This window comes from Eleginops maclovinus, chromosome 22 (genome assembly GCF_036324505.1).
Source record: "Eleginops maclovinus isolate JMC-PN-2008 ecotype Puerto Natales chromosome 22, JC_Emac_rtc_rv5, whole genome shotgun sequence".
NCBI lineage: Eukaryota > Metazoa > Chordata > Actinopteri > Perciformes > Eleginopidae > Eleginops > Eleginops maclovinus.
In genome coordinates, this window is record NC_086370.1 from 14,488,980 (window position 1) to 14,504,094 (window position 15,115).

General features: G+C 42.3%; 1 protein-coding gene across 4 annotated transcripts in view; it reads left to right on the forward strand.

The window, feature by feature from the left end:
• tet1 (tet methylcytosine dioxygenase 1) overlaps positions 1 to 15,115 on the forward strand; it is a 28,063-nt gene that overhangs the window by 368 nt on the left and 12,580 nt on the right. The window contains exons 2-3 of one of the 4 annotated variants that reach the window (XM_063874332.1): positions 208 to 543; positions 1,133 to 3,439. In XM_063874332.1, the coding sequence (XP_063730402.1) occupies positions 1,268 to 3,439 (2,172 nt within the window). In that variant the 5' untranslated portion in view covers positions 208 to 543; positions 1,133 to 1,267. Of the gene's footprint in view, positions 1 to 80; positions 544 to 1,132; positions 3,440 to 13,828; positions 14,019 to 14,237; positions 14,280 to 15,115 lie in introns of those variants that run through there. The other 3 variants (XM_063874334.1, XM_063874331.1, XM_063874335.1) reach the window with 3 other exon arrangements.

Below are 15,115 nucleotides of genomic sequence, written 5' to 3' on the forward strand. Positions count from 1 at the left end.
AAAAAAAAATGAAACTCACATAATAAGTTAAAGTACCATACCTACAATAATGAATTATCCTTATCAACTGCACGTTGTTTTGGTGATTCCTTATATTGATTTTTAGCACAACCCTGCGTCCACTGGATGAAACCACGGACAGGAGCCCTGGGACAAACCTTAGCTGTACTCCATTCCAGGTTTTGTTTTCCACTCTTCCCTCCACAGCCGACGACGAGATTCTGGCCAGCGGACACCGACCGTAGGTTGCGTCTGGTGGAGGGAGAGTGAGCGGGGCTGCCCTGCGTGGACTGACAGAAGAGGGATTTACATTTTAACGCGGGTCGTGCTGCGCAAAGACTATAAGGTGCACGGTGTAAAGTCTACTATTGTTCCGCTGGATGTGTGTTCATGTTGGGGCTTTAATCATGTCCATGTGTCACCGTCGACGGAGGATTGAACTTGCCAGCAGTCTATATTTGCCGAGGAGGGAAACCAATACAAGGTCTCGCTGTCTCGCTGGAGCGGAGTATTATTAGCAGACAGTGCAACTGTCGCTCTCTGGTATGTAAAGCATTTCAGCCCTAAACGTGTTTACGAAACCTCACCAGCAACAAAACAACGTATAACTACACGGCGATTTAAATGACAGCGGTCAAGTGCAATAATACTGATAAACAGCGAAGCTGAAGGCGCTTTTACACGGTAATAACCCTCTCTTCCGCCAGTCACGAAGGCGAAAACAGGATCCGACCTCCGGCTCTAGCCCACTCCTCAGCGTGCCTGCCCTTTAAACTGTTAGCCTTTCTAAAGCTTTACTATTTCTTTTGCAGTCTACAGTTCTTCCGAGTATATATATATTATTGATTTTTAAAAAAAAGCTTGGTAGTATTTAAAAGTACTTTGGCTTTTCTTTATTGACGTCAACCTCACAACACTTGCTCGCCGAAGTAGCCTGTATTCTAGGCGGGGCAAAAATGTCATTTCCAGCAGATAAAGTAAACAACATTTGTGTAGATTTAGCATATGATATTGTATAACTATGTTGTCAGTAATCAAGTTGTACTTCATATTTTAATAACAGTTTGCATTATTAAACTGAATATACATTGCAACTATTTGTATTTATATTTTTTTCCTGTGTACTTTATAGGTCATGCACCGCGACCCCTACAATTTTTACAGCATCATAATTTACATTTAAAAAGCAAACTACAAAAGTGTAAGGTTAACCTTCACCTGGCTCCCATGCTGGCTGCCAGAAATCCTCCCCTCCACACAGTCAGCCATGCCTGCTACTACCAAACCCTCCAGGAGACAGACACCTGCTCAGAAAAAAACTGGCAAGAAAGTGATCAGCACCAAAAGGCAAACCTGTAACTCTAATAAACCCAGAGGAAGAGCCACAGAGCAGCCCCAGAAAACACCTGCAGAACCCAAAAGGTCAACAACCAGAGCCCAGGCCCAGTCTGGCCGAAGCCCCCGTAGAAGAGGTAGAAGAGCGGTCTGCGGGCCTGCTAGTGAGGTCCCTGAGAGGTCTGCTGGCAGAGTGAACCATGCTCTAAATGTAAAAGAATCTGCAAGGCTTAGACTGCAGAGCAATCCGCCTGATCACAGCAGCGAGTTACAAGACCCCCTGGGACGAAGGAAGTCTCTGCGGGGCACCTGGGTGTCTGTTACTCCCTGCCAGCCTCCTAAACCTTGCAGAAGGGGACGAAACAGCAGGGGGGCCGCAGGGAGGCGAGCAGCATCACAGCAAAGAAACACAAGAAAAAAGCCCTTGAGCACCAGCGTCAATGATTCAACTCCTGAAGAGGGAATTGAGAGTCTGGCCGACAGTGACGCTGAAGAAAAATGTCCAGTTTCTCTTAAAACTGATGCTGAATCTCCTGCGAATATCAAAGATCAGAGTTTAGGAGTCAACAATGTTAAAGACAGCAGCCCTCTTAAAGCAGATTCCCCGCCGTGTAATGACTTACTGGAAGACTGTGTGCAGTGCAGCTGTGACAGTTCTACAATCCAGCAAGACAAAAAGGCTGTCAGTCATAACAGTGACCTGAGGTGTGTGACTGGGGTGTGTGACGATGTTGATGGACAGCTTAAACTCTGCAGTGACAGAAGTAAAGATAGCCCCTCTGCGCTTACAAGTAACAGCTTACCAGAGGTGCAGAGCAGCAGGGAGGAAAATGAGAGTTTATCAATCCTTGGAAATAAGCTTGATCATCTTGGCTGTGATGGTAAGCAAGCCAACGTATGTACTGTCCAGCAAGAAGAAGGTAGCATACTTGACTTAAAAGAAAATCGGACAGATGAAAGAGAGATCGCCACTGAGACAAAAGAGAAGATAAATCATGAGGGAGGAGGGAGTTTCGAGGGAAACAAAGCAGTTAAGAGTCAAACTGAGACTGTGGAAGAGATGGAGGACATGGTTGAGAGGCTGGCAAATTGTGAGGGAGCAAAAAAAGAAAAGGAGAATGATTTTTCTATAAATCTTGACGACCCCCTGCCCAGCCCTCCAGCCTTTCAATCTCCAGATCCACCACACTCTAACAATGGACTGACAGTACTGTCAGAATCATCTGTTAATGTGCTGTCAGTCTCTGACACAGCTACCTCAAATCTCAAAGCCCCCTCCACCTCAGAGGCAGTTAAGCCAGAGGGTCTGAGCCAGGGTAAGACAGACATGCTACCTGCCATTCATGGTGCTAAACCTCAGTTCACAGGGTCCTCAGTTGTTGCTGAAACTGCCCTGACCGTGCAGACCGTTCTAGTAAAAAGAAATACACCGGTTATCATCCGTACAGACTGCTTCAAACCCAGAAGCTTGAGGGATTGGAGTCAGGGGGAACCACACCAACTGCAAAGCCTAGCCATCCTTCCTCCTCTGGAAGAGAAAAAAACTTGCACACTCTCAGAGTCACAAACCAAAGATAGTGAATCTAATCGAGAGCCATTGGAGGGCCCCAGCCACAAAGAGACATCTTCCCTGTCACTGTCATTTGTTCCTCAGTTCCACACAGATGCTCCTGTAGCTGAGTGTGATCCAAACCTCAGCGTGGACGGCGCTGTTGTAGCAGAGCAAAGCTTGGTGCCAAAGATCTCCACTCCTTCTGTAGACAGTAGCTTCACCTTCTCCTGCAGCTCAGAAAGCACACGCTCCTCTTTTTCTTTTGACACTGAATCAGAGGCTGGGTATGGAGAGCCTGGCCCCTCTATACTTCCCGTATCTTGGGGGCCAGAGGGCGCCTGTTTGCCCTCCTGGACCACTCCGAAACCACAGAAGAAGGAGAGAAAGAAGCGGAGCAGGTGTGGGATGTGTGAGCCATGCCTGAGGAAGATCAGCTGTGGCCAGTGCAGTTGCTGCCTCAACCGCAGGACTGGCCACCAGATCTGTAAGCTGAGGAAGTGTGTGGATCTGAGGAGGAGAAGAACTCCTCAGCTCGCTCCCTCTGCCGCACAGGTGAGGTTTATAATACACTGCACACATGCACTTAAATACATTTTATAGCAACACATTACAGGGTTTTTTGATGCAGTCAGTTATTCAGTTCACTCTCACAAGGAAGTACATTTAGAGAATGATTTGAGTAGGAATTCACCGGATTGCTGATTTAAAGCAACTGAAGAGATGCTTCCTGACAGCAATCTCCAAGGTTTCCCAGTTATGATCGGGAGTTGAGATAGCCAAACAGTTGAAACAGAAGGTTTCACTTTCTCGATAGTTTTAACTTTTTGCTCGTCAGTTTCAACACATGCTGCACACTTAACTTCATGGTGTCTTCCTGTTAAATCTTGGGGAATGTGTTGAGTGATAAATGGGGAAGTTTGTGTCTGTGAGTGTGTGTGTGTGTGTGTGTGTCGAGAATGAATGCCTGTGCAGTACCCAGTGTTAAAGGGGAAGGCGGTGTCACATGACCAGCAGCAGCTCAGCACGTGCTTGTAGTATGTGATTGTGTGTGTGTGTGTGTGTGTGTGTGTGTGTGTGTGTGTGTGTGTGTGTGTGTGTGTGTGTGTGCCATCCATGGTGCGAGCAAGAGAATAAGCTATTTTATGAGTTGCACGTGGTGTCTGTGTGAGAGTGCATGCTTGTGTCGGTGGACGGGTATGTAATTAAGGCCGATTTTAGCCAGATGTTTTTGCACAGTGGCACTGAATGACAATGTGAATGCATATTTTAACACAAGACAACGAACCGTGATGGTCAGGACACTGGTTATAGGGGAGGAATCTGTCTCAGTCAATTTTAAAATAGCTGTAATTATTATATTTTTGAACCTACAGAGAATTATCACTTGTATCTGCTGCTCTTCTTGGTATACAGAGCTCTACGACGAGTTTCAGCCTCAGACTTTATGTATGTATTCTGCTTATTGTTTAGCTGTTCGACTTTGGATGTTTGTTACTCATTCTACATTCTATTGTCCAAGAATGATGAATGCATGGCAAATGTATTAAAAAATAATGAATTCCGGTTTGAGCTAAAAGTATTGTCTTACTATGGTGCTTAATCTATAACATGCTGATGTAGGGACTGAAGGCAAAGAACATTATCATTCACAATAATTTTGGTAGTTGGGAATAAGAGTTCCTTACTGCAGCTGGCAACCAGAGCTACATAATCATGTTCATAGTTCAGTGCTGTCCATGTGGCTGGGGGAGGGCTCTGTGTGAACAACTGTGAGTGAGGGTCCATGTGGTCTTGTGTCTGCAAGCGTGCATGCGTGCACTGGCAGGGCCTCAAAGTTATAGCAGTGGCAGTAGCAGATTAAAACTGATGATATAACACCTGGGGTATTAGTAATGACAACCTTTGTGCACTGTTTGTGTATGTGTACAACAGGGGGTAGAGAGGAAAAGATATGGCCAGGCAGAGATTTATTAATATGTTATTTGGAATCCCCTGAAATGTGGGTCAGTGTGTGCTTGACTCGGAGTCAAATACACATTTACAGTATATGTGGTTGTGTCTTTTAAGGATTATATGTTTGTGTGGTACATGTATGAGTGACACTCAAGATAGATTGACTGAACTGCAGATTCACTCTTTGTCCGGCGACAGAGCCAGTGTTTGTCTCCCCATGGTGCCTTAGTATTGTGTGCGTTTGTGTTTGGAACAGGTTTTTGTCGGATTATGCAGGGGTGTAGCCTGCACCAGCTGCTGCAAGCTAGCACTGTCAGAACAGCTATCATCATGATCAGCTGGAGGTTAAATCCCCAAATCCCAATGCTTAATTCCAAATACAGAAAGGCGCAGCAACCCTTCCTTGTGTTTTGTTAGTATATAACTCCAGAAACTACACTGTGATTGCGCAACGGTTCACTTTATGTTTATTTATAGTTTGTGTAATACATTATACTTGCTGGCCAGTCCTGCTGATCAAGCTCACACGCCCTACCAACAAGTTTTACTCAGCCAACAGATAGTTAAAACAGGGGCAGAGGCCAACGAGGAGTTCATGTTGTGACATGTGGATTCTGTTCCTGGTTTTAGTGAGCTACTATGGTTGGTGTCGCTTTGGTTTAGTTTGGTTTAACTGGATCATCAAACATTAAGTCCATAACATACTTGCAAAAAACACAGACTGATCAGTATAAGCCTTTTGTATGGAGACAAAATACAAAATAATAAAACTATGAGCTCCTATTGTTTGTGTGTTTGTAAAAAAGAGTGAGTGTGGTGTTTTCCTTTTAAAAATGTCTGGTTTCACTCAGGCTTGATGGCCCCCTCGTGGCCTTGCTCTGTATTGGGCTGTGAGGAAGGGGCTCACTGCCTAGTCTGACCTGGCCCTGGCCTGAACACACTAACACGTACACACCAGAAACAAAACACTACAGTTCATTGAGAGCAAACACTCCAGTGTTTGTAGAATGAATTTGACTGAAACAGTCCTGACATGTTTGGAGTTGTAGGGTGCAGAACTGACTCACTTTTCTATTGGCTAACAAGGCAGATGTCAGCGTTTTTGGGTAATGTTTTTAACACTCAAATCAATCTCTGCAAGCATTATACATTATACCACACTGCCGTCATCACTGTGTCACTTATCATCATTTTGTAAACAGTTGGCCCTCAGTAACTCAGTGCTGGCAGATCATTGGACTTAAACTGGCACAACATCATAAATACTTAATAAAATTCATAATGGATGCAAGATGTTGACATGTTATACACATAATTCATTTCTAAAATAAAATGTTCTATTTAGGTTTAAGATACTGTCCAAATAAGTTTTTAAAATAGGTATTTCTATGTAATTTATTCATGAGTTATTTATTTTACTAGGTTGACAGCTTTCAGTCGGCTTTAGAGACAGTCCATGCAGAGGTTTCTAAAGAATAACTTTCAACCTCGGACGTGGGTGACTGCCCAACAGATTCTACCAGCCCGGTTCAAAGTAATCCTGTTCCCTCACTATCTGGACTAGAAAACCAGGCCCGAATCACTCTGCTTGTTTAAGTCAGACAAGCATTCATCATTAGTATCTTTTAAAACCCTTCTCAAAACGTTTTGAATATTTGATATATTGAAATGTTCCTTCCTGAACATTTGAAAGAACTCTGAAACCTACAAAAATACTCTTATATATGTATAAGTATTCTAATATATACATTTGCCTCCATAACTTTGTTTTAATTTATATGAACAATGCTAATTTTTAGGCATTTCAAACACCTTTGCATTTTCATTTTGTCCAGAACAAGTTATCCATTATATTGTATAACATACTTTATGTCGCTAGCCTTAGACAAGTGCCAAAAGCAGCACTCATCTGTGAGTGCTTCTGTGAGTGCCATGTGTCTTTCTGCCATTGCATTTATCCACACCATGCACCTGGTGAGGTACACTTAGGGTAAGATTGAGGTGCACCATAATAACATAGCAGGGACACTATACTTTTTTACAAATAGTAACCTGCATGCTTCCAGTCAGCTAACCAACTTTGGGCCCAGCTCCTGCTGAAAACTAATTTATCTTCCACACTTTGTTCACTCCTTCTTTTTCTGCTGCAAGGAGTAGCCCAGCTGAGACAACACATGTATCAGGAAAACACTTGCCGATCCCTCAGACAGCTCTCTGGTCGGGAGGACAGGCAGCCTGCAGCACCCAACGGCGACTATTTGCTCTGTAACAGATATTCAAAACTGTGTGTGGTTTTGTACTGTGAATGATTCTTTCCTATATTTTTGAGTCAAAGGTGTGTGTGTGTGTGTGTGTGTGTGTGTGTGTGTGTGTGTGTGTGTGTGTGTGTGTGTGTGTGTGTGTGTGTGTGTGTGTGTGTGTGTGTGTGTGTGTGTGCGCGTGTGTCTATGAAGGTCTTTTTTACAGCTTGTAGTTGAGGCCATCGTGCAGCAAAGCACCCTCATTGTTCTCAGATGGAACCAGCTTAATGTAAAGTGAGAGTGATTTGTCCCAGCAGACGCTCCTGTCAGGTCCCAGCTCCTCTTCCCCCTCTCTTTCACACACACACACACACACACACACACACACACACACACACACACGCACACTCAGTAGAAGTCTTCAGCACCGACGGTTGCCATGGAGACCCCATTGTCTGATGCTGACCTATGACCTGCCACGGTTGTCTGATGGAGTATTCTCAGGGTTGTAAGGAGGATTAGTGGAGATAACCGACATGCACTCTGGGTTTAAGGCTGTGAACTCGGTAGCCTATATCCAGGTAATTGGGTTAAACTGCTCAGATTGTCTTGTTCATATTGGGTCAGCAGAAACTGTAGTTGCTACAAGAGAGCGCCTGAAAAATCTAAAAAATGCCAGCATTATCTCTGTAATTCAACCAGTTCAGTGAGGTTATTACACTAGATTTGATGCTGATAAATGCAATGAGAACACATGCATTTATATGCGAAACATAACCCAGTAAGCTTATTTTGTATTATTGGGAAAGATTTAACATGAGTCTTATTCTGTTTGAGATACTGACTGACAGATGCACTATATATTAAATAAGAGGTAGATAATATCTTTCACTGAACATACAAGGTATGTTAGTATCAAGGCCATAACAAAGTGTAGTGTGTCACTCTCCTTTCACAAAAATGGCTACTGTTTCTCCCACATTTACACGTGGCTATTTTGGCTGAAGTGCATCCACACATTTTTTTTCTCCTCTGCATTACGCGAATGTGTGGGACACAAGGGGGCCGAGGTAGCAAGTAGAGTTCATGAAACATCAGAAACACTGCCAACACAAGAGCCAACTCATTATGACCAAGCAGATCGTGATGTGCCTGGGCCTACTCTCAATCCTCTGCCATCTCCTCTTCCTCTTCACAGACACACATTTTATTACATCAGCCTTCCTCTGATTATGGCTGCGTTGTCTTTTCTGTTAACCTGGTCCAAGCCAATTCAATTTAAAACAAACCTCTGAGGTAGTTATATGTAATAGCTGCAGGGCTTGGGTAGAGGCCCAGAAAAAGGCTGATGTATGATGGGAGATGTCTGTTTTATGTGATTTGGGACTCTTATACTTATTTGGTCAGAACCCGATATACATCGGTGCAGATGTATGGCTGTGCCATGTTGAAGGCTTACATCCAACTATGGAAGCATTTAAATGATTTTAATAGAGGCTTCACTGTATTTGATTTAATTTACGTTTTCTAGCAGCTCAGCAGCAAATATGTTTCTTCAACAACAACATTACTAATAGTTGTATGTCCTAAAAATGATGTTGCCTTACAATAAAAGTCTTTTGTATTTTGAGGGAAATATCTTTTGTCCCTGTTTATGATCGTTTTTGACGTAACACAATTGTAATTAAAGCTTAGGTTGGAAACAAATAAATGTCCCATTTGAAACTGAAAGTCAACATTCATTTATTTGATTTTACGTCCATAAGTTACAAAACTTAACAAACATACTAATATTAAGCCAAATCATGATCATTGACTAACAGTAATCAGCTAGAAAATACATTTCTCTGGAAATGCAACTGAGAAGGAAGTTTAGTTGTATGGGAATGTAATTTAGTAAGAGACAAGGTTGATGTATTTTATCATTATTTATCTATAATGTTTATAATTCAGCAAGATATTTGTAGAGTTAAACTTTGCTACCACTAAAGCTCCTGAACCCTCTTTGGTTCTTTAAATATGTGAGTGTGTGCCGTGTCCTGACTGTTGTAAGGCTCTAAGTCCCTGGATAAGCTTTGAAGTCGTGCCACTTGGTTTCTCTGGGTGAAAAGAAATCCTTGATTGCCCCCCCAAAAAAAATGCCACTCAAATCCTACCAGAGGCACAAAATGACCTCCTTCTAGAGAAACCAGACTTTATTCATGCATCAACCTGACCTCCCTGACTCAAAATACAGACCTATACACCTGAGGAGGATACATTTGTCGTCCATTGCGATGCATGTCACTTCACCTTGTTCTGTTTTTGTATGCATCTGTCTGTACACATATTTGTGTGTGAGTGATGCACGCACACACATGCAGTCAAATGGCCAACATGCAGACTCAGCATGTTGTACTAGCAATAACTTAAGTAAGCCTTTTCCTGTCTCATTGTGAGAGGATCTGGGGCCCCCATGCTGCTCTGCCTGCATAGTGATTGCGTGCGTGCGTGCGTGCGTGCGTTGGTGTGTGTATGTGTTTGTGTGTGTGTGTCAGTATTTACATAAACTGATGGATCCACTCACCTTCTTCTTCTGTCCTTTCTAAGGTTGAACACCTTTTGTCATATTGAGACACCACAGAATGCATGGTGTGTTTAAACAGATCAGCATCAGCAGCTACAGTCACATGAATAATACAGTTCAACGATTAAAAAGGGATATTTTGTAGATGCATACAGGATTTAAATTCATCCCGCCTCTCCTGGCCCGGGTGGAGGTGTGAGAGTTGGAATGACACACTGTTTCCTCGTGCTGACCAACCACTGTCGGACCTTGAATTGAGTCCATGTGGGTTTTGGGTGTGGTGTTGAATGATGAAAATGTTTCTTCCAAGAGTGGGATTGTAGTATGTTCCATATCACACTCTGTGCTTATGTATGGATTGAGTTTGGAATGTTAATACCTCGTGTTCTTAAATAGCCTCACCCATTGGTTACAGCCTACCACATCCAAACATTTAGTTGTATTTGTTAGTGTTTGTTGAGGAGGCGGAGAGCTTGTAGAAGAGAGCGCATCAAGCTTTTGTGCAGACATTTCGTCAAAGGCTTAAGTCCACAGATGTTCTTTTGGAGAAGGTAACTGTGTTATTAGAGCGCAGCTTTAGGGTCGGACTGTGAGCTGTACTGCTGCCTCCTCTCAGGTAACATTGAATTTATGGATTCAATGTTCTCTTCAAGTAAAATCAGCTTTTGCCTCGTTCTGGTTGCACAGTATCCAAATGCTGACTTGGGTGTTTGCTTATAGATAAGTATTGCTTATTCTTAATCTCTAACCTTTGTCTTTTGGTCTGTTAGGCTTTGACCTGTTTTTGAGTCTGTATGATTTTCCATTGGCGGTCTTACTCAGCAGCAAAGGGACATATCCATGCACATAGTTATGTCTTCCAATGTTTTTTACCACTATTATCTGCCTTATCTTTTAGTGAAGAAAGTCATGACTCCCTCGAACGACTACTTCAGCAGAGACCTGTAGTTTTTTCAAGCAAATGAGAGGCAAGTTTACATTAGCGTCAGCAGCACTGTCAGTAATGACAACCATTGGCAACAGTCACTCTTGGCACAGCTCCATCACCGGGCCGGCCTCCAATGGGTCAGCCTCCAGATGTGTCAGAGACAGTTTACGACTGCGGTGCAGAACTATACTTTCTATACCTCGCATGCATGCTCATGTACTATAGTTTAGGGTGAAAAATGTCCAGATGACTTGTTACTAATGAGAGCTGGGAAGCTTGTCAAAGGCAAAAATCACATGGGACATTTAAAGAGCTGAAAATGAAGGGTGCGGTGCAATACACTAAGTAGTTGTGGAGTATTTTTGGATGCAGGAACGGAGTTGCTGCAGGAGGGGGACTGTCATATAAGCAGAGAAGCAGAGTACAATGAATGCAGTTCATACTTTTAAATAATAGAATATAAGATATTAGAGGGATGCATTATAATAAGCATTTTTTTAATAAATGACAATTTTATTCGTCCAATTAATGTATTTATATCCTTTATTTTCAGCCAGCTGATGAATTGTGTAGTTTAAATTCAGGGTAAAGAAACTCCAACAGGCTTCAGCAACACATGCCTGTTAAGTAAAAAGTAGCAGTTGCTGTGTATCTTACAAAGGCATTTGTTGACTAGGCTGCTGTAACCTGTTTGGCACTCTAGTTTGAAGACTTCCACAAATGTCAAACCTGTCAGACTACCTAAGACACACCCATTCAGATAAGAGATCAACTATAACTGCCACAATGAACCCGGAAATATCTTATTCAACCCAGATATGGCTCTCCCTAATTTCGCATCAATCAGTTAGCGTCATAAATATTTCTAGATGTAGGTCGGACGAAAACATCCATTGGTCAAGAAATTATTCTTGCTTTATAGGAGTGAAGAATTATGCATATTTTGGCATGTGTAATGGGTAAAACGCTCTTCCCAGCAAAACATTAATATTTCATGTGACCATAAAAGTTCATTATGGCCGGTTCAGGATTAAATTAGCATAAAAGCTATCGTACATGAGTAGGTAAAACTCATTCTAAATGTGCAGCCAGTGATCCACATTCTGATTAAAATAGCTGGAATTGTGTTGTTGCAATGTGGACTGAGGTTTTCTGTTGCTGACAGTGCTTGGGGAATATTATTTTGTGGGAATGAAGTTTGCTGCAGTACACCACACACATACCTTTTGTATATTTTAAGTGTTTAGTCTACATCAGTGTTTGTTTTACACTGTGTCAAGAAATGTGTTATTATAACTGTTGGGGAAAATGACTTCTGTTGAATATTACCTGTTTTGATGTACGCCAAAATATCTGCTACCTTCTAACGCTTAGCAGAGGATATGATATCTGAACTGAGCCTGTTTGGGAATGAACCGTTTTAGAGAATAAATCATAATACTGAGAGAAAAAAATATTTTACTGAGCAACTGCACCATAGATAAATAACACAAATTCACTGTCTGGCATTGTTCCAAGGCACTGGTTTTTAAAATGTGTGCCATGAGACTACATATGCATGAAGCCCCACAGCATGCAGCAGTTTGACATTGATAAGTTATAACATCTAACTGACCAACTGACTCACTGACTGTTGAACTGCAGAGCAATGTCATAAAAACAGAAACATGCCATTCTTTATTAATGTTTCCATCTTCTAATATTGCGCCACAGTGTTAAAACATTGTAATATAATGTAAAGTGAACTGTAACATGTGATATCGTTTTCGCAGAGGACTCAAATTATTCCTTTATTAAACACATTTAATCACATTGTGTGTAACTCAGGCCTATTGGGTGTAACGTGCTTCTGAATACCTTTTGAGATTTTGTCATGGCTTACGGATGAATCCTGTAATAACATCTTCATCTTTCACCACTTGTGCATTCATTTTATTCATCCTGATATTTGCATATTTATTGCATGCACACTGCAGATATATTTCATTGTTGTGTCTGGATTAAGCTGCATGCTCTCTGCTTCTACGTTCAAACACACAACTAAATTCGGTCAATTGAGTGTCAACAGCAGGCACTGCCGAGCCTCCACCGCCTTCAGTCTCCTTGTCCTGGTGTGACCTCAGCATCTTGGCCACATGGTTGCCTTTAAAAAGGGGGAGTATTTTACTCTCTCATAACATGTTCCTCTCTTAGTCATTGCGTTCTGTCTTCCTCCTTTTCTTTTACTAAAGCTTTCCCTCGGGGAATCGGAAAATGCTCCGGGGGTGGATGAGAGAGAATGAGGGGAGGGGTTGTTGAGACGGTATGGATGCCGTCAACATCCTCTTTCCTGCTGCCTTCGACAGTGTCTCTAGAGATCATGTGGGAATTGGACGTGCTGTAGAAAATGATTCACAGACGCCGTGTTTGTAATCATGTGCATGCAGTAATTTAACATTCTTCCTACTGCAACGCTTACACGTTTTCTATGTAATAAAATAGATCACATGATTGAAAAATCTGACAGAGTAGTTTCAAAAGACAGCTCCTCTTAAAATCAAGATTATTTTGTTGTGAGCTGTCAAATGTTGGACATATCAGGAGTAGAAATGTCTGTCTTCTCTCCAATGTATTGCAAGCACCCAAACTACACTGAAAAAACTGAAATGTTGACATTAATAACATGTATTATGTCAACAGATTTCACATCACTGTATTAGGTTAGTTGAAAGCAATAATATTACAAAAAAATTAGGTTTAACTTCTTAGTATTGCTTTCAACTAACCTAATAAAATGATGTGAAATGTGTTGACATTATACACATAATTAAAGTCAACGTTTCAGATTTTTTGGTGTTAACATTTGAAATAATTATTTAATTGTATAAGTTGCAGATTGAATTGTTCTGTCTAACGATTAATCAATGACCAGACTAATAATGATAGCAGTGGGGCAATGATTGCAGGGAAAATCACCATTCTTCCAAAGCCGTGTTGGTGATCTGCTTTAGGGGTTAATATCTCAGCAGGGATGGGGTTGTTTTCCTATGATCCTGATCCAGCATGTGTGCAGTATCCGTTCCACAGCTTGCCACCAATCCATGTGTGTAGGGCTGGAGTAAAAAGCCCACATAGGGGATCCTTTGTTTAGGAGAGTCTAGGCATGGAAGATAATTTACAAGCCGCTGAGGTCCTCACGCCATTGGCTGATGAGGCTCTGTCTGCGTCTGCGAAAGGCATCCCGTATGTGTGTGCGTCTATACGTCTGTGTGTGTGTGAGTGTCTGCTGTAGCAGCACTTTGCTACACCAGCTCACAGTCATGACACCCAGGAGCTTGCCCTGCACACGGCTACTGTAGCCAGGGTTTTCTTTTGAGGCTGAAGGAAGGCAAAGTAAGATGGCCACCAATACCTTTTAGGGATATGCTGCCTAAACCGGAGGGGCTTCCTCCGAGGACAGACAAGGTAAAGGCAGCCGGATCATTCACCCTGGGGTCTTTTGTCTCGCTGCAGATGGGTCAGCTACAGTGGAGCTCAGCTAGAGGTTATCCTGCGTTTGTCTCTCTCTCTCTGCCAGCCTGGATTTAGCCACTTGGAGCGCTTTATTTGGAGGCTGGATTTGTTATTGTTTCAACTCAAGCTCTGAAGACTTCTGTGTGTGAGTGTTTGGCTTATCTTTTCCAGGTGGGGTTAAAGGATGTGACAACAAAAGTCAGCAATAAAGAGGTCAGTTTCCACGGTAACAGACGTTGCTCTTCTCATCCCCTGTTGCATGTCCTTTTTTTAAGCCGTTAAACAGAATACAATATGAAGAGCCCCTTTGCTTCCCCTTTCTTTCGTGCAGTGGTCCGGACAGCCATATTTCTGCACCTGCTGTTTTCTGACTGCTTAGCAGAGAAGTGAGGTGCTTGTAAGCCGTGGCTGCTAATTTGCTTTTACTAGTTTGGCTGCAGTAGTAATGGTGTTATTATTGTGTGGTTTGTATGAGTCCTTGTGCTACTGGTGTTGTCTTAATTTGTATAGTTTTACAGTTAATTAAGCTCTAATTCATACGGGTGTCCTGGGAGCCAGTTTATTCAAGTTCATTAGGTTTATTATACTGTTTTTCTTTTTATTGTTCTATGTTTTTACTATGTGACTTTGAGCTTAGTGCAGGCAGGAAACACTCAATGAATGAAGGAAATTCTCACGTGTAGAGAGACCCACACACATAAACCACTACTCACAGTCACAGCCAGGAAGTGTTTGTGTGTTTCATTTCTAAGAGCTGTGTGAGGTGAAGAGTGGAACGGGATATGATGTCTGAAGTGAACAAGGCTGAAAGTTACTCAGAATGAACTTCCTGTACTCGTATCACTTTTCTTTGGCTTAGTAGTGATGTTTATGTGTATATTTGAGTGTTTGTATGTCTGTGTTGTCAAGTGATTAATACATACACACTGCTTTAAAGGTCGTTTGAGACCCAGAGACACGTTTGTTAGGATTCAGGCGACGGTTACACTTCTGTTGCTAGGGTAGGTCTCTGAACGTGTGTTTGTTTTTAATGCGCTCTACCTTAGCTA